General features: G+C 44.0%; 1 protein-coding gene across 11 annotated transcripts in view; it reads right to left on the bottom strand.

Moving 5' to 3' along the window:
- Window positions 1-21,447, bottom strand: part of EPB41 (erythrocyte membrane protein band 4.1) — a 2,030,480-nt gene that overhangs the window by 1,645,507 nt on the left and 363,526 nt on the right. For all 11 annotated transcript variants that reach the window (XM_069622988.1, XM_069622989.1, XM_069622987.1 and 8 more), the window contains exon 2: window positions 11,162-11,636. In XM_069622988.1, the coding sequence (XP_069479089.1) occupies window positions 11,162-11,629 (468 nt within the window). In that variant the 5' untranslated portion in view covers window positions 11,630-11,636. The remainder of the gene's footprint in view (window positions 1-11,161; window positions 11,637-21,447) is intronic.

Below are 21,447 nucleotides of genomic sequence, written 5' to 3'. Positions count from 1 at the left end.
GTAAAAGACATTTATTTTCATATAATCATTAATGTTTCATAGATTCAAGTTATACATCACAAACAAAAATATTATTCACATATTTTTTTTGACAATACATATTTCTTTCACATATTTTTCTCATGTGTTACAAACTGTTAATTGTTCACGTGATCCAATAATCTTGATAGGTTTCCAAATTTAGTTGCCTATCTTCTAAACTACGCGTTTCGGGCAATTAATGCCCTTCTTCAGGTTTTAAAGAGTATTGGATTCTTTTCTGTAAAACATAAATTGAAATATATTCAAATTATTTTAATTTGTATTTTTTAGAAAACTAAGAATTACACTTTTACTAGCTCAAAACTAATGAACTAACCTTTAGAATTCGTATCAAGTGAAAAGCTTGCTGCCCAGACAGGGTAAATTTCCAAAGCTGTAATAATAAAAAATGAAATGTATGTCGCCATTAAGTGGTCGTCAGTAAATGGGGCGGTGGTGTGCAGAGGGAACAGTTGCTATGGTAAGCGCTGGGTCCCCCTGCTCTTCACCTGATTTATACGAGTCTCAAAAGCGATACATATTTTACAGAATTGCATTTTTAACTCACCACTGTTAAAGTAGTTGAGTCTGTGGGTCACTGCCACCGTCTCATATGTTGTTTACATATCGGGAAACCCTGAAAAAAACATCAGGGGTAGATCTTAGAAAACGTACTGGATGCGGTCATCAAAGATTTTAATGACTATTCACCTTTTCACATGTTTCCTACCTTGATAGTGTGTGCGCGGTTGCTTGCTTGCTCCAAGATAAACAGAAGTTGGTAAATGACGGGCTTTTACGGATGGCTTTTACTGGGTCCTTCCCAATTTCTACTTCTCTCCTAAATCTATAATAATGAGTTTTTGATTAGTACTAAGCTAAAAATGCTACGTTGGGCATCTGTGCTCAATGTTACAGGCGCGATCATAAGCGAGGAACTATTCTTACCTGCTCAGAGCTGGTGTATGTGCTGCTGAACTTCGCTCCCTGTGAATTCCTCGTCCGACACGCTGCAAAGCGCGTCGCCTGGCAACCGCGGCTGCTTGTCGTAGAGTAGGTTAAATCAGTTCTAACTTGGGCCAATTTGGGCGCCATGTTGGAAGAACCGTGGTGTTGTTTACATTGATATTACCTATCTGTGAATATGTATAACAACTAGCATGTACGCTAGAAACTTTTCAATATATTTAAACCAGTCCAGATGTAACTTATCAACGATGGTTCTGTAACTATAAGCATAGTAATGCTGTCTTGTGTTGAGGCGCTATTGGATTCCAAATTTAGATTTCAAATTATAAGAATGGGTAATATATAACCGACCTACCTATTTTGTTCTTTGTTTTTCACCCATTATTAATCAAATGTTTGGTTATATTGCTTGATGCTGGTGTGTGAACTTATTTCAGATACTTCACGTGACTCTATAATCTTTAGGATACATATACTGGTTTTACCGCATTCTCAATTGTAATTAATGGCAAGTGAATCCCTATGCATTCAAAATACTCATAGCACTATTATTTGAGCACTTATGTGGTCTCTAGTTCATGGCTCACAAGAAATCTGCATATAAAAATGTCATCACTTTTCATTTGACAAACAATCACTGTCCATTTCACATTTTCAGAAAATGACTATAGATAGCAATTCAGATCCCAATCTAAATTCATCCCTCTGGGATTCATTGTATCAAGTTGGCCCAGGTCGCTCACAGGTCACGGAAATGATGGAGGCCTACAACCTCAAGGACGCATGGAGACACATGAACCCGAATTCAACAGGCCTCACTTTCTTCTCCGCACCACACGCAACGTTCACCAGAATTGACTGCATATACCTCACCCCTCAACTCACCGTGGCTATGGCCGAATCCAACATATCTCCTGTAACATGGTCAGATCACGACATGGTCACAGTTACTGTTGACCGGATGGTTCTCCCCCAGAGGAGCTCTAAGTGGCGATGCAACGAGACACTCTTCAAAGACCCGATTTTTCAGGATCAACTGGAGCAGGACATCACTCACTACTTTGAACAAAATAACACAGGCGCGACCTCTCCAAATACTGTATGGGAGGCAGGTAAAGCAACCTGGAGAGGACTACTCATCAAGGAGGGGGCCACTAAGAAAAGAGAACGCCAACTCATAGAAAATAGACTCCGAAAAGAAATTTCTCAGCTTGACCTCATCGCCCGATCCTCAGCCCCCGACAGACTACAGAACATAGAACAAGCCAACAACAAGAGGGAAGAACTGCGGCAACTAGAAACTGGTAGCATTGTGTAAAAACTTCAACGCCTCAAGCAGAAACAATATGAACATGGAGATAAGGCGGGCGCCTTACTAGCCGCAAGACTCCGAGGGCAACGCAAAGAGCGATGGGTCCCAACAATACACAATGGTGAAACATCCCATGACCATCGTCCTCCCAATATCCCGGAAGTCTTCGCCGACTTCTATGAAAAGCTGTATACTTCTGATGCCGCCCCACATCCAGAGGCGATCAACGAATATATGGACAAAGTGCCCCTCCCGTCCCTTCCCCTGGACGTGGCACAAACCATAGACGCCCCGATCACGGGTGAGGAGATTGAAGAGGCGATCAAAAGACTTACCGCTGGGAAACCCCTGGTAACGACAGCTACACAGCAGGCTTCAATAAAACTTTTAAGGATGCCCTCCTCCCATTCCTGGTCGAGCTTTTTAATAATATACACCAATCAGGCGTCACGCCGGAAACCTTCTCAGAAGCATTAATAACTGTCATACCCAAGGAAGGCAAGGATCCCACCCTTTGCGCCTCCTACCGTCCAATTTCCCTCTTAAACATTGACGCAAAGATTTACACTAGAGTCCTTACTGCGCGCCTTGCATCTCACATGCCAGCGATAATCCATAATGATCAGGTGGGCTTCATCCTTGGGAGGCAAGGTGCAGACTCTATCCGGAAGACCCTCCACCTCATACACGAGGCTAGAAAAATGCCAAACACGCCCGCACTATTTTCGATCGACGCCGAGAAGGCATTCGACAGAGTTGAGTGGCACACTTCCTAGAAGCCACGCTGGTGAAAATAGGCCTGGGACCTGCTCTCTGACGAGGGATCAAAGCCGTCTACACGGCGCCACGTGCATCGGTGGCAGTAAACCCCCAATAAGGTTCCCCCTTAGTAGAGGAACGAGACAAGTATGCCCTCTCTCGGCAATTCTCTTCACGCTATCGCTGGAACCCCTCGCCCAGACACTCCGAGCAGACCCCGATGTAGAGGGACTGCGAGTAAACGGCAGAGAGTACAAGCTGGCTCTGTATGCAGACGGCATCCTGCTTCACGTACTAAATCCGATGTCTTCGATTCCCCGAGCGATTCGCCTGATAGAAGAATATGGCACACTTTCAGGCTTCAAAATAAATAAAACCAAATCGATCCTCTTCCCGGTCCACGAACCCTCCCCGGACCACCAAGCGGACCTGGAGACCCTAGGATTAATCATTGGAGGCCCAACACTGAGATACCTGGGGATCAACCTAACAAGAGATCTCAAACATCTGTACGAGGCAAACCTCCAACTCCTCGATGGCTTCAAAGCGGACCTTGCAAAATGGAAACCTCTTTTTTTTTAAAACGTATTTTATTGGTTTTGATAGAAAAAAGAAAAAGAAAACGTGCAATACAACAAGAAATCAACATTGGTTTGAACTGGGGAGGAGACGGTGAGGGGGAAACAAGGGGGGGGGAACAAACAAATCAACAACAGTCTTCATGTTGTAGCAAACTTACAGTGGACGGGTGGGTTAGGGGCAATGACCCAAAGTTTCAGGAAGCAAGAGGGGTCAAACACAGGGGTGGTTCCACCAATGCCGGCATCCGAGCAGTGTCAATGCAGTGGTGTGGGACTTCAGGGGGGTTTGTAGTCAGCGCTGAAGCGTATGTCTCTGAGGAGGGCCTTCCATGATTCCAAAGTGCCACCTTCGGTTTCGCCACTGTTCGTGATTCCTTCCTGCCAGGCCCTGGTTTCAGCTGTTGTCCATCTCTCGAGTTCTTTGAGCCATCTCTCTTGCCTGGGGCCCGACGGCGTCTTCCAGGCCATCGCTATTGTTCTTTTAGCCAGGATACATGAGATGTCCATTAATTTAACAGCGTGCTTGGATTTGCTAGGTCTGGGGTAGGTCCCCAGGAGGCACTCGCCAGGAGTCCATTCGTATCTTGTCATTCCGGCGTCCATGCAGGTCTGTTTGGCCTTGGACCACAGTGCCATCGCCTTGGTGCAGGTCCAGAACATGTGAATCACATCTGCTTTATCATTCCCGCACCAGGGGCATGCAGGGGAGGATGTCTTATTGAAGGAGGCAACCCTATGTGGGGTCATGTATGTCCTGTAAAGAACGTTCAATTGGATCTGGCCAAACCTGGTGTTCCTGGATACTTTTTTGGGAAATATCAGCGCTCTTTCCCATTCTTTATCTGAAATCGGGGTCTCAAGGTCCGCCTCCCATTTTGTCCTCAGATCTTCGCATTTAGGGTTGGTTTTATCACATAGTCTGCTGTAAAGCCTGGAGACAGGTCTCCAGCCGTCCGAGAGGTCATGCATCTCTTGTAGCAGAGGGTCAGGGGAGGGCTCCTCCGGCCATCCGGTCCATTGTTTCTTAGCAGTTTGTTTGAGGCGATGGTACCAGAGGAACTGGCCCGGGGGAATTCCATCGGCAGCCTTAAGAGATTCGAAATCCCTGAATTCTCCCTCCTCATACATGTCGCTCCATGTGTAAATGCCGGCCTCTTCCCACCTCCTTGCCGTAGAGATGTCTGCAGCCGTTCGACAGGTGTCTGCTAGGATGGGATTGTCCGGAGAGTATGGGTGTCGTATTCGCCTGATGCAGCAGGACCTGGCCCATATCTTTCTTCCCAGGTCAATCACCATGGAGGGGACCGGGGGTTGCCATGTAGGGTGCCATAGGATCTCCTTGGGGATCACATTGTCCAAGGGTTGCCTCAGCAGTTCGGTCTCTGCTGAAGGCTCATCCGAGAGCCATCTCGTTATGTGACTCAGCTGGGCAGCCAGGTAGTACAACTGGAGATCCGGTAACTTTATTCCGCCTTCTTTGTGTGGGAGAGAGAGGACGGACAGCGACAGTTTATGCCTGTGTGGGCCCCAAAGGAAGTCCCTGATGATGGCCTCCAGCTTCTTGAAGAAGGACGGTCTAATGTAATGGCAAATGTTTACGAAGAAATACAGGAATCGGGGGAGTACGATCATCTTGACAATCGCTGCCCTGCCCACCATGGCCAATGGGAGCTTGGACCAAAACTTTATAGAACTTCGGAGACTCGTGATGGCGGCCTCGGTGTTGTGTTCATGCATGAGTAGCGGGGTGTGGCTTATGTTGATCCCCAAATAACGGAACTGGACCAGTTGCCAGCTTATTCCTATCTCTGGGAGATTGTTTTCCGGAATGTTGCGTAAGCCCGCCAAGGGGAAGGCAGAGGACTTATTCCTACTAAAGCGGATCCCTGAGTACTTCGCATAGTTGTCCAGTATCTCCAACGCGGTTGGCGCGTTAACTTCGGGGGAGCTTAGGTAAAGAAGGACGTCGTCTGCATACAAGGATATTATGTGGTGTGCATTGCCCACCTTAATGCCAGCATCGAAAAGCTGCTGCCTGAAGTATAATGCAATCGGTTCCAGGCCCAGTATGTACAGCATGGGTGATAACGGGCAGCCCTGCCTTGTTCCCCTTTGTATATCCCAAGCCGCTGAAACCACTCTTCCCGTTCTTACTCTCGCCGTCGGGGAATTGTAGAGGACCTCAACCCACCTGATGAAGCCCCCTCCAAAGCCAAATCTTCTCAGGACCTCCCTGATCCACTCCCAGTATATGGAGTCGAAGGCCTTGATGGCGTCGAGCGACAACACCGCCAGGTCCTCGTCCCTGTCATATGTTTCGGCCATTACATGCTGCAACCTCCGGAGGTTAGCAGTGGTGTTGCGCCCAGGAACGAATCCGTTCTGATCTTCGTGAACGATGGAACCCACCACCCTGGCTAGCTTGCGGGCCAATATGGATGTGAGGATCTTGGCATCGTAGTTTAGCATAGCCAGAGGGCGATAGGACTCACAGTCGGTGGGCGATTTGTGTGGCTTGAGCATGGGGACTATTATGGTTTCCTTCATGGTGTTGGGGAGAATCCCATCCGTGTGTGCCTCCTGGTAGACCTCGTGGAGAACTGGGGCAAGGATGGACTCATACGCTTTATAGAACTCAGGTGGGAGGCCGTCACTGCCAGGGGCTTTGTTGTTGGAGAGGGACCTGATTGCCCCTTGAACGTCCTCAAGAGTGATCTCGGTTTCCAGCTCCTCTCTCTGCTCGAGCGAAATGTGGGGAAGTTCTATCTCCTCGAGTGTGTCTATGATGTCTGCAGCAGGAATCTGGGTCTTGTGGGTATACAGTTCTGTGTAGAATTTAGCAAAGGCTTCATTGATCCCTAGCTGAGTCGAGTGGGATGACCCATTAGCGTCCCGTATCTCCACTGGGAGATGTTTGGGGTGTTCCCGTTTGCAGAGCCATGCTAGTAGTCTTCCCGGTTTGTCCGATTCTTTATGAGATCTGGCGGTGTGCGTGGCGAAATCAAATTTTTCCAGTCTTTCCCATGCCTGCTGACATTCTGTGCAGGCTTCCTTCAGCTTGGTCTCTGTCTCCATAGAGTTGTCGCATGTGGACTCCAGTCGGGAGATCTCAGCTTCCTGTGCTTCCAGGGTTCTCCGCAACTGCCTGCGAGTTCCGCCGGCTCTCGATATGATTTCGCCTCTGGTCACCACCTTCATTGCTTCCCATAATGTGCCCCAGGAGGGGACCGAACCGATGTTGTTCTCCAAGTATTCTTCCAATTTTTCGGCAAGGGTTTCCCTGAACTCGAGGTCCGCAAGTGCCGCGGTCGGCATCCTCCACATGGGGATCGGGGGTCTGGGGCCTCTCATTTGCCATAACATGGTCAGTGGGGAGTGGTCGGAGATCGTCCGCCCCAGGTATTCTGTGGTTGCTATGTGTGGGGTAAGTTCCTTATTGATGAACAGATAGTCAATTCTTGTGTGAACTCCGTGTGGAGCTGAGTAGTGGGAGTAGGACCTGTCGGTCGGATGGTGTTCCCTCCAGATGTCCACTAAGTTGAGTTGCTCCAGAGTTTCCCTCAGGGCACCGGATGTGAGGCTGCTCGGGCGTGGGGGGGGCAGCGATCTGTCTAAATGGAAACCTCTTACGATTTCCTTGATGGGACATCTGAATGCCATTAAGATGGTGAGCCTCCCACGTTTCTTGTACCCCTTCCAGGTCCTTCCCATCACAATCCCGGAACAATTCTTCAAACACGTCAAGAAAGCCATATTAGATTTCCTTTGGAATGGGAAAAAATCTAGAATATCATATGAAACCCTGATACTACCAAAAGGGCACGGGGGAGTAGGTCTACCGGACATAGAACGATACTACCAGGCGACTCAGCTTAGGATCCTGATTCCACACCTGTGTGACAGAAGGGACCTGCAATGGATCCAATTAGATAATGATAATCTGACCCCCGTTACCCTCGCTGAGTGGTTATGGGTCCCCAGGCCGAAACTGACGAGAAGATTACACAACCACCCAATACTGGGGACTCTGTGGAACATATGGAAGGAAGGAAAGGGAATGTCCGGAGTCACCACGTGGCCCTCTCCTTTGAGCCATCTCTGGTCTCCCGGGATCAGAGAGGAGATCCCTGAACACACCAGATACCAAGCCTGGTTCGACGCTGGACTTGAGAGAGTAGGCCAGCTGTGGAGAAACGGTAAATTCATTCCAATTACAGACCTTGAGGAAGCCCTCCAACTATACCCGATCCCAGTTTTTTCTGTACCTCCGATTGAAAGGCGTATTATCCAAGAAAGAGTGGAAAGCCAAAACACAGAGGTGGTCACGCCTTTTGAGACAATTTTGGACACAACCACCACAAATAAAGGCCTATTAGCATGCATGTACAGCGCTCTGATCCCAAAGGATCAAACCTTGAGTTCTCATCTGAAAGAGAGATGGGAGAAAGACTTAGGTAGAGAAACTCCATCTAAAGTGTCAATCGCAGCCCAATATAAGCTACAAGCAACAAAGCTACTCCACAGATGGCAGTACGACCCACGCCGGCTTTGCAAAATGTTTCAGTCCTCTAGCCCCAGGTGCTGGCATCAATGTGGCATGGATGCCAATTACTGGCACACGTGGTGGGGCTGCCCCAAGGCCCGCATCTACTGGCAGGAAGTCCTAGGATGGATCAAACAGCTAGACGGCATATAAAGGGAACCATCCCCTCTTCTGATCCTCTTCGGTCTGGAAGAAGAGGACGATGAGTTGATTAGAGTTAGAGGACTGGTATCCCCCCCTGCTATTGGCTGCTAGAGCGAGCATAGTCATCAAATGGAAGTCCTTACACCTCCCGACTAAAAAAGACTGGATACAGATTGCAACAAACATCTACACAATGGAATAAAATCAAGGCAGCACTCCATGACAAGGCCGCACGACATGAAGAGGCCTGGTGCGACTTTGCCAACCAATACATCTCGGGCTCAGTCACGAACGACCCAACGCACCAGCAAAGTCAAGCAACATCCAGCCCTGGCCTGGATAGAACACCACAACTATCAGCAACATCCAGCCCTGGCCCTGTCACAAACCTACACTATACATCCAACGAACTCCAACCCGAACGTTGATCAGCGCCAAACATCATGTCGCTCGCTACAAATCGTCACGACAAACGCCGAAGTCCCGGAAGTTGCACGTGCAAGGTCAAGGGGTAGCTGGGAGGGGGGTATGGGTTCAAAACGTCCCCCCATGAGTGAGAGACACGTATTTGATGTTAAAAGTCTATTCAGGCGGTAAGGAAATTGTTTCTTGGTGTTGCTATGTGAATACAACATGCACCCACCTGTATGTTCAATATTGATGTTTTAAAATCAATAAAATTTAAATAAAAAATAAAAAGATACAGAGAAATAGGAATCCGCAACACAGCTTTACTACAACTAAACTCCTTCCTCACAGAAAGAAAGCGGCTAAGGCCCTTCAAATCAGCCACACAGAACACAACCTGTGGACTCCCACATGGCTCATTTCATCACTGCTCTTTAACATCTACATGACCGATCATCAAAAGACAAGGACTGACAACTATTCAGATGACACAATCAATAAAATCATCACGAATGAAGAACTAGACCCAACCCTTACAAACTGTCTTACAGAAATAAACAAATGGTTGAGAATTAACACCCATAAACTCAACCAGGACAAAACAGAAATCATGCCCAACAAAACAAAACAAATCAGCTCCACATTCCATGGCTTATGGAAATGGGAAATTGACCAGAATCCTCCAAAGTAGTTACACAACTTGGGATACTAATGGACAAGGACTTAACACTAAAACCACAAGTCACTGTAGTAAAAAAGTGCTTCTTCCACCTACACACAATGAAATGTATATGACCCTTCCTCACCTTCCAACGTAGAATACCCACCATCATCTCACTCATCATGCCAAGAATAGACTACACAAACAGCATCTATTTTGGAATGCCGGACTGTGCCAAAAAACTACTGCAATTCCAGAACGCAGCAGCAAGACTACTTCTTAGACTCACCAAAAGAGAAGACATTAAGAAACCTACCAACGCGGCCAGTGAAAAACGCAAAGGATTTTCTTCAACACACTCTGCATGACCCACAGAGCAATCCCCGGACAAGGAGCAAAATTCATATAGCAAACAAATCTCCATTTACAAGCCAAACCGAACACTCAGATCCAGCAACAACATATGCCTCGAACCAAAACAATATTCAAAGTAAAAAATTTGGTGCATCAGCATTCTCCTGCATATGGCCAGAACTTTGGACTTACTCGCGAAAGAAATTAGAGCAGAAGAACAGCCAACATTCAGAAAATTAAATAACTCTTTAACTTGCCAAGCTAAATAGAAAACTCAGTTGGAGAAAAACTGGCATCACAACAGAAGTGAAAACACCCAAAAACAACCAAAAACAACCTAAATCTAATTAACCAAAACCTTGATACAGGAAACAAAAGCTGGCCGCATAGAAGAATCTGAGCCCTGCCAAACCAACATAACCCTCGACGAGAAGGGCACAGACCACCCTCATCACTAACCCCAACAACTTTCCAAAATCATACATACTCCTCTTCAAACAAAACAAAATGGAAACTTACCGCTACAGGAGCAGACACCTGAAGCTGCCACAGACTGCACACAAGTAGCCTGTTTAGCCCCCACATAACCGTGACTATCTGGAAAGCCCCCAGCGTCCAAATTAGCCACTTGGTGGTGAGAGTTTGTCGAAAGGGACTCTAACTGTCCTAGCGCTTCCAGGGTAAACTCCAGAGTGATCCAGAGAAAGAGGGCACAAGTTTGGGATGCCCGAAGATTAAATCACTCACGTTGCTTGAATTTTTCCTCTTTGAGGATCTCATGGAAATATAGCTGAAGACTTCTCCCAACATTGAAAATGGCAACCCAAGGCCTGGACATAGAGCATGTTGCAGTAGAGACAAGTGTTCCACTGATGTTCCAGTCCCAAGCACTCTAGACAAACAGCATGTGGATCGTGCTGAAAATTCCTTTTGCCACGGCATCAGCAGAGGAATGCCAGATGCAAAAGAATCTGGGGTATGAAATAAGAATAAATTAAACAAAAAAAATTAAGGGCATGGAAGGACATGCACCTATTCCCAACTGCACGGAGAAAAGGAGTGATTTGCACAGCTTTGGAGGGGACTTGAGAGTCGGGCTGAGGCCATGCATGTGCCAAGTTTCTTTCAAAATAGGACCACCTTCATTTTTTGGTGCTACAACAACGCTCTGGTCCAGTCTTTACACACATGCCAATGATGAAGTGCCACAATCAGGCTTTCGAGGAAAAATATAAAACACTACATGGAAGCGTAACTCACAACATGTGAAAGCATAACAGATACACATTGCTATATAATACTCTCCACCACAACAGATGTAACCAAATTCTTCCCTTGAACCTGTGTTAGACGGAATAACTGGAATGTTTAAAACAACAGTGGCTTGTCAGTTGAGTTCTGCAACTTACCTGTGTCTCTGCACTGCTCAATGAGTGGAGATCTAACGAAGGGTCAGTCCTGAGCTCAGGTTCAGGAGCAGCAATGGGGGCCTTCAGCAGTATTTCCTCTTCTTGATGTCCTTTATCATAAGCATCAACTTTGTCTTTAGTTGACTGAGATTGCTTGTCTTCTTCCAAGACCTGAGACTTGGGTCTCTTTAAAAAAGATGAGAATAAGCGTGACAACCCTCTGCCCTCTGAATGCCTGTCCTTGCTCTTGTTTTGGTTTCTGTGGGTGGGAGTGTCTCCGTTGGTAGAAACACTGGTGGTGATTTTCTTTTTTCTTAATTTAGGTTCGTTGTCTATTTTCTGTAATTCTTCCTCGTGTGGTGCTTCAAGGTTGCCTGCCTCTGTAGCTTCCTCTTGTGTATCGTTGTCCTGTTTCTGCTGCTGTGGAGGATGTTCGGCCTCAGTCACTACACTCTTCTCTGTTGTCATGATGTTACTGAAAAATAGTACATAACAAATAGTTAGAATTGTATTTAAACATTTGCTGTGAATTAAGGACTAGAACGGAAGCAGCCACGACGTGTCGAAAACATGGTTCACAAGCGGATTTAATAATTGACACACTAAAAATAAAGGGATCATGAATTATCTTTCTGAAGATTTATTGAGCCCTTTACAGAAGCTGAAATGATGCTTCAATATTTAGTTCATACGTGTTCACTAACGCACGTTCCATTTCACAGATTAAAAATAGTTTTCGTAATTCCACTGGTAGGGCATAAAATGAACTGAATGATCAGTCTAGTCAATGCATACTGGGGAGGCAGGGCGAAGGAGCATGAGAAAGACAAACAAACAAGGCTTCAGAAACAGGTTAAAAAGAATTTGAAGCAATAAGTTATATTTGTTTAGAAATTAATATCAGGACATATTAATGAACTCGTGCCAGTGCACATTAAGGGGTGAAGACAAGAGAGAACAGACAAAGATCTTCAGGCAGGGCTATATACAGATTGTGCAAGTGCAGGAGGGCAAGGGATGGGCAGGGGACCAAGTGCGCCCAGTCAGTAGAGACTGGTGAAGTGCGGAGAGAGAATCTCTCAAGGTTTTATTACAAGTGCAGTGGGTTGTAGGGCCTTGCGGCAAGTGCAGGAGGACTGGCAGGGGTGCCTGGGACCTGTGAGATTCTGGAGGTACACCAGGCGGCCAGTCAAACTGTGGAGAAGGAGGGAGGGAAGGAAGAGTAGAGAGCTAGGTTAGCTGGGTAGGGTGAGAGAGAAGGAAGAGTGGAAGAGGAAGGTCTTGAGGAGTTTCTGGAACTTGAGAATTTCAGGCTCAAGATGAAGGGTGGCAGGGAGGCTGTTCCAGAGGGAGGCACTGCTGAGGAAAGGCATCTCCCTCCAAATCTCTGCTTGGAGAACTGGCTCACTCGAAGAAGGTTGAAGGTAGAAGAGCGGAGGGCTCGAGAGGGGCAGAATTTAGGAAGGCAAAGTTGAAGGTAAGTAGGTCCCAGGTACCAGAAAGCCTTGTGGACAATGCAGAGGGTTGTGAATGTGATCCTTGCAGCCACTGGGAGCCAGTGAAGGGGTTTCAGCGCTGGAGAGATGCGCTCCCTGGGCTTGAGGCCAAGGATAAGTCTTGCGGTTCTGTTCTGGATGAGTTGCAGAGGGCGCAGGGCAGAAGCAGCGAGGTTGAGGAAGAGGCTGTTGCAGTAGTCCAGCCTGGAGAGAACTAGGGCTCTGGAGACAGTGAGCCGCTGAGGGAATGTGAGAAAAGGTAGAGTGCCTCTAAGGAGGTGTAGTCGATAGTTAGACTTTAGAAATTTGAGAGGAGAAGGAGAGAGTGGAGTCGAAGATGACCCTAAGGTGTTTGGCCTCACAAGTGGGGATAGGCGCAGGGCCAAGGGAGGCCGGCCAGAGTGAGAGGGGGAAAGGTGGAGCAGGTGTCCTAATGCTAACAATCTCAGTTTTACTGGCATTGAGACAAACATCGTTTGCAGCCCACCATGACTGAATAGCGGACAGTCAGGTGTGAGTGAGGAGGCGGCGGCGCTGAGGGTAGCCTGAAAGATAGCTGTGTATCATCCGCATAACACTGGAAATTAGAGGTGAAAGTGGCAATCACACATGCCAGTGCAGCCATGTAGACGTTGAAGAACCAGGGGGATAGGTTAGAACCCGGGGGAACGCCGCAGGATGAGAGGGTGATAGTTGAGAGAACAGCACCAAGTTCGATATGGGGTGGGCAGTCAGAGAGAAAATAGGTTAACCAAGCCAGACCTGTGATTCCCAAGGTGTCACGGAGCCGTGAGATCAGGATGTTGCGGTTAACTGTGTCAAACGCAGAGGAAAGCTCAAGGAGAATGAGGGCAGAGGGCTTGTCAAGATTTGAGAGCAGGTCTTCACGGGTGTTCAGAAGAGCAGTTTCTGTGCCTGTGGATGCTCTAAAGGCAGACTGATGGACGTGGAAACAACCGATTGATTCTGTGTGGAGGTTTAGCTGAGAGATAGCCAGCTTCTCAAGGAGTTTGCCCGGGAAAGCAGTGATAGAGATCGGGCGGTAGTTTGACTTAAAATGCACTTAAAATACATCGTAAGCAATGCTATAAAAAGATACATATACACAAACATGTCAAAACACCCAGGTACATAGGCTTTATGCTGTAGCACACAAACAAATGTCTGCCAGTGACCGGCTCTCTATTTTAAATGAATGTGTTTTTATATAACCACACAACAGTCATTCTTGACCTCCTCTCAGTCAATCTGAATGTTTGGAAGGCATTCAATAACTACTGGTATTGACTGCATTCCTGACATTTAAACTTCAAAAGCAGTCACGTAAGCAACAATTCCTTTCTCTGCATTCAGGACATAGCAATGCAACTCTCCAGCAATAATGATTTAAAAAACAAATGTTTTATTATGTTTACTGGTTAAAACAAACCTTTTTACACTTTCAAAATCAGATAAAATCAACAATTTAAAAGGATACATTACACTAGATAACCTCTAATATCAAAAATAACCACAATAGATAGTGTACATCAAAGCCCATAGATTGTTGACCAAGTCACCCTTCTAATTTAACTATTTCTTTCCACAAATACACAGTAAAATTGTTAACCACATTCTCTGCCATAAAAATATAAGACCAAAATTGATCAGTGTGAATAAAATCCAAAATATGCACACGAGCGCCAAAGGCCGTTTCATAAAAAGGGATCAGCTGAAAGCAATTGTTTATTAGATGCCTTGGGGTTTCAATACTCTGTTTTACACAATCTACAAAAAAGTCCTCATAAGAAATGATGTGCCACGCACCCACATTTGTCAGTGTCGGAAGCGGATTAACCTTAAAAGCATTATAAAACATCTAGCATCCTGATTTTGTATGTTTTTTTAGATATGTACAGGGTACGTAGAGCATTCAACATATCTAGACTTCATAAATAAGTGGGCACATCTAGCGTTTCTATCCCAAACGGCAGATTCACTTTTTATATCTTTATATTTGCTAGCCAGGTTATCATTAACATCACACATACATTCAATATTTTCCAGGAAGCAAACAATTCCATTCTTCCATTCTTTTAAAGCAGCAAAACTATCCAAGACACCCTGATGGTTCAGGAAGTGAGCATATAAGGATTGTGATTTGTCTTGGCTCATTAGAATTTTAAGATAGAAATTGCATGTCGAAATCATTTTCCTTGTCGTTAAGGAAATGATACCCAATTCTCCACAGATAGCTTCCACTGATTCCGATTGCAAAACTCCTAATGCTTTCCGCCATATTTTGCCCTCTAGGATACTCAACCAGTGTGTTTCTTTCAGTGAAAATATCTCCAGGCCATAAAGAATGGCCGGGACCACACAAGTCTTAAATAATTAAATCAGCCCTTTGATAGAGTGCCCTGCAGCCTTATGGAGGAAAGATTGTATTGCTTTAAACTTAAGCTCCTTATTCATATTATTTGTAACCATGGAGCCCAAGTACACATAGCTTGATACTTCTTCAATTTTCTTTCCTTGTAAAGAATAACAATATTTTGTTATATTTTGTCGGTTAGCCTTTATCGTCATGATCTTGCTCTTTGATAGATTAATAATCATGCCATTTTCTAGAGAGAATTGTTCTAATGCTTTTAGACTGTTCTGCAGCCCCATTGCAGTTTGATCGAAAATAACAATATCGTCTGCATACGATAGCCAAGCAATGGGGCATTGCACAATATGTGGAGGGTAATTAAAATTTAGTAAGCATTTTCCTAAGTATGCCAAGTAGATATATAAAAAGAAGTAAGGGCAAGGGTATAACCTTGTTTTAAACCCGGATTAACTTTAAAATCCTCACTTAGCTCACCTTCCTGGCTAATCCTAACCTGTACAATATTATTTGAATATAAAGCTTTGAAAAAATACATCTGCCTATTTATTTTTCCCCAATCTCAATTCGTCCCATAACATTTGACGGTTGACTGTGTCAAACTCATTCGTAAAATCAATAAAAACAGATAAAGACACGTATTCCTATCCAACAAGATGCTGCGAATAAAATACATTAAAATCCATAAATTAGTAGTTGTGTTAAAACCCTTTCTAAAACCTGATTGTTGTATACTAAAAACCTTCTCTTGCTCTAGCCATGAGTTGATATATTGCAGAAGTAATTTACAGAAAATCTTGTCACTAGAGTCAATCACAGCCAGGATTCTGTAATCATCAGGAGAATCTCTTGGGTCTTTTTTATAAATTGGAATTAGCAGCAGTCGTTTCCAGGAAGCTGAAATTTGGCCCGAGATCACAATACTCTGAAAGATAACAAAGAATCTGAGCCCAAATATGAGGGTGAGCTTTCAAAACCGCATTAGGAATCCCATCAGGACCCAGAGCCCTGGAAGGTTTAAGGTCTTTCATAATTTTTTTCTATGTCCTCCTCAGAAAGTATTCCCTATTTTCAATGTTAAGGTAGTTGTCTGTGTCTTCCAAAATACATTAATTAAAGAATAAGGTGCATACCTCAGTGAAGATATGATTGATTTCTCTCACGGAGGGTTGACTCATGTTATACTTATGAAAGATGCACCAGAACATTTTAGAATCCTTACTCTTTAGGACAGAGAAGACCTTCCACTGGGCCGAGGAGATGGTGCCCCTATACACTTTATGCCAGTTTTTAAAATGCTGTCTAAGTTATTTGAGGTCTGCTCGGGAATGTCCTTAAAAAATGTTTTAATCCATTTAATGTCCTGTGTTAGTTGTTTCTTTTACGACATTATGGTCATTTATTTTCTGATGTAACCTATGATTAACGTAGATTTTCCCTCTGTTTGTATACAAAATCAATCATGAAGGCTTGAGTAATTTGGTCATAAGATTCAACATTGGAGAAATTAATCAAATTTCCTTTTGTCAGCATAGAAAGTAATTAACTAATCCCAGATATATTTATTTCTGTCCACCTTATTCTATTACCACCATTGTGCACTGTACATTTCCCAACCATGTGTTTAAACGTTTGCATTACTTCACAATTAATGGTAATTTCAATAATAACATGGTTGCTTAATTCATTAGGGAAAAGATTGAAATTACAACCATGCAAAAACCCCTCATTATTAGTTAAGACAAAATCAATCCATGAGTGATATGCTCCATTCGATCTTGTCGAGTACAATTCATCCTTCTTTACATTAACCAGTTGTAATAAATGATGTGCTTGAAAGAACAGTAGCCAACAGCTAGAATAATTTCTGATTTCCTCCTCAGAGGTGCCCAAAGCCCATGAATCAAACTGATTCGAGGTGTAGAAATAATCTTGAGAGATTTCTACTTCTTTTTGTTTGTAACGTGGGCAGCGAAAGTTAAAATCCCCCAAGATATAATATGCGTCATTCGGATAAGTATTTCTCCAAGTAGTAATACAAAAATCTAAGTGGTCAATAATCTGTTGCAATTTATCATTCCCAGGAGGGTTATATATATTCAAAAATAGAATAGCTATAGACTCATGTGTACAAATCTGTTCCACCTAAACTGCAAAAACCTGGTCAGAGCTATGTGCGGGAGGAAATTCCGAGGCTCTTACCGATTAGAGACCACTGTGAGTAAGCCTGCAAGAGGGCGGCTTTTCTCATGTTTCTGCACCCCTGTTGAAACGCTGTAAAGCCATTTAAGCAAACATCGTTGGTTAACCACGCTTCTTGCAAGAGAATAACGTCAGCTGTGGTAGAATAATAAAAACCTAAAGGTTTCTCTATGAAAGAACTATAACCCAGAGAGTTCCAGGATCAACAATCAGAATTTTATTAGGGGGCCTTAGTCTCTCAACTTCATCTAATTCAGAAAAGGCCCAGTCATAATTGCACATAACATTCTTTTTCTAAAGTGAGCGACAAATCTTGGTTACAATATCATTAATGACTTGCTCTGGCATATAATTATCAATTCTGCTATTATTTGGCACCTTTTCATTAATTTGTTTAGCTTTTGACTCCCTAATTAGTTCATATCCCATCTTTTGAAATGTGTACGACTGGGACATGATTAGCTGAGTGATAATCGGGAGACAAGATGAATCACCGCTCAGTTTGAATCCCATGACTTCCGTGGGATTTCAACAAGCTTAATATCATTGGACATCATTCTCAATAAAGTGACTTGGTGTAGCAGTTCTAACACATTTGTCCGATTCAAATATGGACTGGCCGAAGAAGCGCACAAGTCACAAATTTGTATTTTTGTAGAGGAAGCCTTAATTGTTTGTGACGCAAGGAGCTCCAAATTTAACATGTTGCCATTAGCTTCCACTATTAAGACCGAGGTGTCTGTACAGTCAGCATTGACCTCCTTTTATAAGATCTTCACGCCCAAGATTGCAGGCCCTTCAGATGAAGAAGGTTTCTTCTCATCTTTTTTGGTATTTATCACAGAGTTAAACAAAAGTTCTTTGATAGACTCCATATGCATTGTACCTTCTTCAGTGGGGTTAGCAGAATTCTAAAAATGTAGGCCAGGTATATATCCTTGTTTAATTTTGGTCGCGACTTCCGGTGCCCTATTTGCTTGAATGACAAACTTCTTAGCCGTTTCCTGGCAGATGAGGTTGCTTGGAAAGGCAGAGGCGGGACCTTGTCTACTAGCCCCACTATTCCCAGGGTTCTTCGAGTTAACCACATGACTGCTTTTCCCATGCACTTTTTACCAGGTGCAATGTTGTTTTTCCTCCAAACCCACATTTAGCTGCGGCTGTAGCTGTGTACTGGGATCAGTAGGAATATGCAAATCGTTTATACATTCTTTGTCCTGCAAAGAAAGAATAATAATTCGGAAGGTGTTATCATCTCATGCCCCATTAATACGCTCATCCTTTCTAGCCGATGTGGCAATTATCTGCCTGGTGATCAGCAGTTCTGAGATCTCATTTAGATCTTGTTTAATTTTTTGATGATCTTTGTACAGTGTGTTACAAAGTGCGAACAGAGCTTTCAAAATCGTCATGAACTCTGGTTCAATGCTGGCGTCATGCAGCGAGGATGTTATTTAGGGGAGGAAGTATAAGCATTTATGGCAATCCCTGTCAAATTGGGTGAATTTTCCAGATCAGTGGATGGAATTGAACAGGGGTCCTTGCTTCTAATGGGTTCATCCACCATAACAGGTGTCAGGTACTTTGTTATCTAAGCACAGATTCAGCAGGGAATTATTGCCGATGGGATTGTCAACCCAATGAATTATGCTCAGTGATGGGAGCACAGTTAATCCTACAGATAGAATCTGGTACCATGTTGCAGCTCGTGTTTGATAAAGGTTTAAGGAAGGCAGTGATTTTCCCACATTCCGAGTTTTCTATCTCATTCAAGTCCAAGACTGAATTTTTCAGCCCCACCAATAGCTACCAAATGCTTTTTTATGTTGGAGGTTTTGCCCTTCTTTTTCAAAGCGCGACTTGCCGTCAAAATTCGAGAACATGTAGCTCATTGTTTAGAGAGGAGGGAGTAGCTGTGAAAGATAGCAGGCATCCTAATACAGACCCACCATTTAGTACCGATCCATAGATGCTGCGATCATTTTCCACATAGATGTTCAAAGGCTATCCAGCCCGCAGGCAGCACCTCCTGTATGTTAAGATATTATACGAATTCAGCCCCTTAAGCAGCTTCAGAAATCCAGTAAGAATATTCCTTCAAAGGCTCTTTCAAAGATCTCCAAATGGCTGTATCGAATCAGGGAAGATTGGTTCAAATAGTAAGAGTACAATACTCTCTAGCGTTTCAAAGGCCAAATACCCACAGTCATCTCTAGAAAAGATAGTGTGATAGTAATAAGAATTTTAAAAAATGATAGACAAAAAAAGGACTACGGTCTGATTAGTTGATGAGAAACAGTTTCCAATGGGGCTGCTTCACATAATCCACACCCAGTTTCACGTCAAGCTGCAAACCTGACCCCCAGTGGCCCTCAAGATTCTAATGGCTGCCAGAGGTGCAGCTGCAAAGTGTATGCAGGAAGCTATTCAATCTCCTCAAGTCGCATTAGTAAAGGGAGACTGCACAGACACGACTGACTCCAAGAGGATGTGTTTAAATAAGCGGCAAGTCTGTGTTGGAACTGAGTGTGTAAAAAGAAGTGAAGCAAGTCAAAAACACGTTTAACTCCTCAATTTTAACGCCACGCAACACCAGAGCACTCGCGCCACACTCCGCCATGCTCTGCTTGGAGACAGAGCTTTTATAAGGAAAGGCACCTCCTTCTTAAACTGTGACAACAGACTTGCTGAAGAAATGCCAGTATCAGCTCCTGTAATGTCAGAAACACTCACTCCACACTCCACCAATAATTTGTTTCAATAAGACAATGTTAGCACAATAAAGTGAAAGCAAAAACATGGAACAATGCTTTCACTTTTGCAAAGAAAAAACGTTCACTTTGCAACTAAGGTAAAATCATAAAACCGTTCAGGTTTAGCCAAGTTTACCATTAAAATGCTTACCTCATAACATGGGTATTTAAATATTAAGGAATTAACCCACATGTAATTTACTAGAACATTGTGTGTACCTTACATTAACTAGCAGGTTTACTGCACCACCAACAACAAATCCTTTATTTCTACTAGCACTATATCTGCTAATAGTCAAATAAACCGAGGAACGGGTCATTATCTCTTGGGATAATGGCACTTTCTCAACGTATGGCCCTCAAAATTCGCCTCTTGTAATAATTTGGTAGTGGGTCGTTATTCCACGACTATGACCCCGACCCTCAGTCTAGAAGGCTATATTAATATTCCAAGATGTTGCTCGTGGGCAACTGAGCACCAAGGTGAAAGATGGCATTAAAAAAAATAAAAAAAATGTAAACTGTTAAGAGTTGCACCATGCCATGCATCTAGGACAGCCAGTCCTCGTTTTATTGTTTGCATGCTGTGACAAGGAGTTTTGCTTTTCCCCCCCATTTTAAATTATACACGACAAATCCCAGAATGCAAAGAAAAGAAGCAGTACTCAATTACCTACTGCCACATGGAAATTGTAGGTCTGTGTGCTAGTTTCAAAGGGGTGTGAACGAAATGTTATAGTTGCCTTAAAACTACTATTTGAGATAAGCAGAGCATGCATGATGGTACTAGCCAGTGTTATCAGTGGAAGACATACTATTTTGAAACAATTATTTATAATTGCTCCTCCCCACAATCCAGCACTCTTCCCAAATATTTTAGGACTGGAGTTAGATCCAGAAATGTATGAAGTGCTTTTTAGTACCATAGCAACAGGGAATAAAACCATATCAACCAGATATGGACAACATAGCTTAAATCTAGCCCAGCAAGGGTCCCTTCAGCAATGTGTACCAACAAAAACATCAGATCGAATGTAATGACACGATACATGCTGAAACACATTCATGTATAGGACTGCATACATTAGTTTCTTATTTAAAAGGGATCAGGACAGTTTTGACGTGAAAAGGTTGAGAGGCTAGTGCAGTGTGGACGAGTTGCTACAGTAGTGACAACAGGGGCACAAAACTGCATTAGGAGATTTTTCTGAGAGAACACTAGTCTGGCACTGCTCCTCAAGAGCATGCCAAACTGAGTGGAAGCAATGATTAGGAAGACAGGGCGATTAAAAGGAAAAATTATTCTTATCAAGCACATTGCCTTAACTAACCAAGTCTCCACAATTAACGCTATGAAAGCCAAAATAGAATTCACAAATAAACGTGTCCTTGATTTTTTGCATGACTAACCCACACAGCCATCGCTGGAACACTTACTTCCACTTACCAACCGATTAACTATTA

Source organism: Ambystoma mexicanum, chromosome 11, assembly GCF_040938575.1.
Source record: "Ambystoma mexicanum isolate Mex_15411 chromosome 11, UKY_AmexF1_1, whole genome shotgun sequence".
NCBI classification, from domain to species: Eukaryota; Metazoa; Chordata; class Amphibia; order Caudata; family Ambystomatidae; genus Ambystoma; species Ambystoma mexicanum.
The sequence above is the reverse complement of the archived record's forward strand: the minus strand, read 5'-3'. Positions and strand labels throughout refer to the sequence as shown.